Genomic DNA, 3729 nt, shown 5'->3' on the forward strand with positions numbered 1-3729 from the left:
AAAATATGGATTTTTGGGGGGGAAATACTAATTTCCCAAAACACTCTTACCATCAATTTTTTACATATTTCAATAAAATTCTAAACTCAATTACTTTATCTAAAATACAATAAATTGGGAAGGAAGGCTTACTTATTTCAAGTAGAACTTATCTTAGTTTGTAGAAAAATGGGACAAATCTACACACACAAAGATTATTTTAGTTATGTAATTTAATACTATATTACTTATAAGTGAAATAGAATTAAATAATATTACAATATATCTTATTATTTCTAATACAACCTCATTTTTCAAAATCCAAATCAACTACAATACATATAATTTTAAATTACAATGTATATAACTAAGTTAAACTATTATTCAAATTACATTGACTATTTTTATTATTAAATTACATACTTCAATAATCTTATGATGATTTCATTTTCATAGAAGTTTACTAATTGACAAATAATCAACTAATTCAAACAACCATTCTTATTCTTAACATGAAAAAGACGGCAATAAAAGATTAAAAAGATAAAATAGTTACAATAAATTAAAATCTTACATACTTATCTTATTAATTTATTACTTCTATTACAATATTAAAACTTCAACTACAAACGAGAGAATAAATAAAAACTCACCACCAACTATCTTTCCTAACCAATCTCCCACCCACCTATTAATTTTACTCCCGGGCTAGGCAAACTCCCTACTATTTTATAGGCCATAAAAATTGTAGGGTATGCCCCCCTAGACCAGAGCACCAAACCTAATCCATCAGCCAACATATTCCAGTGGCAGGGGCCAAGGATCATCCGGTTTCCCATAGAATTTAATAAAAACATTTCACACTTGTATGCATAAAAATGGGAGAAAAGAGTATTTCATCCTTGTCATCTCATCAAGAATTCCAGCTAAATTGAGTAGTGAGAAAATAGATGAAGAAAATCAAGTGGATACTAGTGAGTGGTCACTGAGGACCGACCCCAATTGTTTTACCGAGAGTCCACAAGAGCAAGGAAAGCTCCAACACAAAAATTCCATAGATAGAGCCGCGATCCACTGCAAACCCATAAATCGTTATGCTGCCTTTGCAGTGCTGGAAATATGATACTGCAGAGAAGAAGAAGCATGTGATAAGCTTAGTAAGGGTGGTTTGTGGGCGGAAGAAAGAAAAAAAGGTGGTGTCTTACCCAAGGCCTGGCGCTTGAAATAGGTCCGAGGATTATATTTGATGGCTGTTCTGGGCACTTCCCCTGCAACGCTGACGCTGTTACAGGCGGCCTCCAGATCTTCATGCGATTCTACGTGTAGAATTGGCGACCCTTCAATGCTGTTATTGCTTGACGATTCCATGCAACAACTCACAGCATGCCACCGACTAACAAAAGAAACTATTCGATGGGCAGTATGAGTAATTTTGGCTGCTCCATGCAAGCACAGCACAAACCCAATAAGCTGAGTAGCAGAGCACACCTGCACTTGAAAAATCTCCATTTATTGGGTATGTTCATAATTTGCTGTCTTCCTTCCTAATATGGACTGTAGAAATGTACTAGTTAAAGAAATTTATTTGAATTTTTGTGGTGCAATAATCATACCGCTAAATCTCCAATCTCGGGGAAGGTCACAGCTCCAGGGCGAGCGGTGATGATAAATAAAGAAACAATTTGGCTGAGAGTGATGGTAATCAATGAGGAGAGGAGGAAAATTCTGAACCTGTGGCTCATAATTATGAGCTGGTCGCGTATCCGCATGTGTTCCTTCAGTATTAGGGAACAGTGAGTAGTTTGAGCGTAACTGGATTCGAGCAGCTTGTAAAAGCCTTTGAATCGCAGTATCTGGAGGGTACAGATAAGCCTAAACAGAACGCACATGAGCAAGAACACTGCAGCTCTGTAAAGCCAAGATACCATCATCAGAAAACACATTATCACCTTCTTTGCCAGCTCATTTGAGATGAGAGGAATCTGTACAGAGGCTCGTGTGAACCACATGATTTTGTGAATAAGTTCCACCATGAAACAGGGCAGTAGCACTTTCAGCAACAACCGGAAAGAATCCTGCAATTCAATATCATAATTTTCATTTCACATCACACAACTTAATATCACAACTGGTTTGAAGTTTGAACAGGTTAGAAATTAGGTAAAGCTTAAACACAAAATTTTGTTTATTGTTTGAAGCATCCAAACAAATTTAAAGTACAGAGGAGGTTGATGATTTGGGGCATTAGTTGCAAAAAAGTATCCAAAAGCAAAATGATTTTACTTGAAGTTGGTCTTGATAGCCATGTTGGACTTGTGCAGATTCTTTGCCAATTTGATCAAGAAATAGCATCTTTCTCAGGCCATAAGTGCGCAGAAATCCAGAAAGACACAGAAATCCAATTACAGAGAGCCCTGACTCTGATATTTGCACTAATGCTTTGAAAGGGTGTTTCTCAGATTTCTTACAGTCATGACACACTACCATCCAAATGCTGCAGAGAGGAATCAGGATAGAAAACGCGAGGAAGAGAATCCATGAAAATACGAGGTGGGTTGCACTGAGTTGCTGCAAGCCCAACCACATGAGGCCCACACGAAATTGCCAGAGCTCGTCGTTAATATTTGAAACACTTCTCTTGAAATCAACACTTTGTAACGCTGTAGCAAGGTGTTGATCAGAGGTTTCATCTTCATCTTTGCTTGAACCGACAAATGGTTCTGTGAATCTCTCAACTTGATCCATGATGATCACAAATGAGAAACTTGGGGATTCTCTACTTAAACATGGTTTCTCAACCACTCAGAAGAAAGGGGTCAACATGTTAGGTAGAAAACTCACGAGCATGTTTTAAACGACGGTGTGAAGTATTATTAGCGCCTCACTTTCCAACTGAAAAGCAAATTGTCACCACCCAACTGTGGCTCCCGTGAGCCTCTTGCGATCGATTCCCCTTCACACCTTTTCTTCAATGAGATTACAGATCAATTTATGTAGTTCCAAAATCAACGCTCATGTACACCGCCATGAATTCAAAAATGATACAAGCTAACAGCATTTTGCTTACGTTTTTCACTCCCGTGATGGAGAGACCCTAGGTGTCTCATTATGCCAATGCATTCTCATATACATGTTCAACGATTAATTACATATTTTCCTTTAAAAAATTGGGCATTTATTTACCACATAAAAGTCGACAATTATTTACCCCACACGAGTCTAGGGATAAGGTGATAGGAGGACAAAGTGTACTTTTCTTCAATGTAGGTGATTGCATGTTTAATCTCATTTTATCACATATAAAATTATCTATTAAAAATGTGCAAATATTAAATAGAATTATAAGTAACAATTGAAATGTAATGGATCAAAAAATAGGATACGTCATGATGGATTGCATTCTAGTTGAAAAATTCTTACGGAATATATCTAATATTGAAATTAATCATAAATGGACTCGTACTAAATGGAAAATCAAAGGCTATGTAGAGGTAAATGCCCCACCTCAGGATCTATTCCATTTCTATTTTCCTCTCAAGAAAGATTGCATGTACATATAGGCGAGTGGTCTTTGGTTCTTTAGTAAATATAGTCTTTTACTATACAAATTGAAGCGTAGATTTGACTTTGATGCCTATCTCTTAACAATGGCCCCTACCTAGTTTTGGCTTCTCAATATTCTAATCAAATACTAGGACAAAGAGATTATTGTTGACTTATCACTGGCTCCTTTGGCTGCCTTTTAATGTT

The 3729-nt window shown here is 36.6% G+C and overlaps 1 protein-coding gene across 1 annotated transcript; it reads right to left on the reverse strand.

The window, feature by feature from the left end:
• Positions 1-535: 535 nt before the first annotated feature.
• Positions 536-2739, reverse strand: LOC131031578 (uncharacterized). The gene is made up of 4 exons (XM_057962725.2): positions 2263-2739; positions 1593-2054; positions 1185-1467; positions 536-1104 (listed from the first exon to the last, which is right to left on the reverse strand). Exons 1-4 carry the CDS (start codon positions 2722-2724, stop codon positions 962-964), a joined length of 1350 nt encoding a protein of 449 aa, XP_057818708.1. The 5' UTR covers positions 2725-2739; the 3' UTR covers positions 536-961.
• Positions 2740-3729: the final 990 nt, after the last annotated feature.

The sequence above is a fragment of the Cryptomeria japonica genome, chromosome 2 (assembly GCF_030272615.1).
Source record: "Cryptomeria japonica chromosome 2, Sugi_1.0, whole genome shotgun sequence".
Classification (NCBI taxonomy): Eukaryota; Viridiplantae; Streptophyta; class Pinopsida; order Cupressales; family Cupressaceae; genus Cryptomeria; species Cryptomeria japonica.

What these genes read in the sequence shown, in the direction of transcription:
- LOC131031578 (XM_057962725.2), bottom strand. Translation starts at nt 2,724, where the DNA reads ATGGATCAAGTTGAGAGATTCACAGAACCATTTGTCGGTTCAAGCAAA. An exon ending in GCTATCAAGACCAACTTCAA is followed by an intron (nt 2,055 to 2,262) that starts GTAAAATCATTT and finishes ATTGAATTGCAG; the next exon opens with GATTCTTTCCGGTTGTTGCT. An exon ending in TTTCAAGCGCCAGGCCTTGG is followed by an intron (nt 1,105 to 1,184) that starts GTAAGACACCAC and finishes TCTTCTCTGCAG; the next exon opens with TATCATATTTCCAGCACTGC.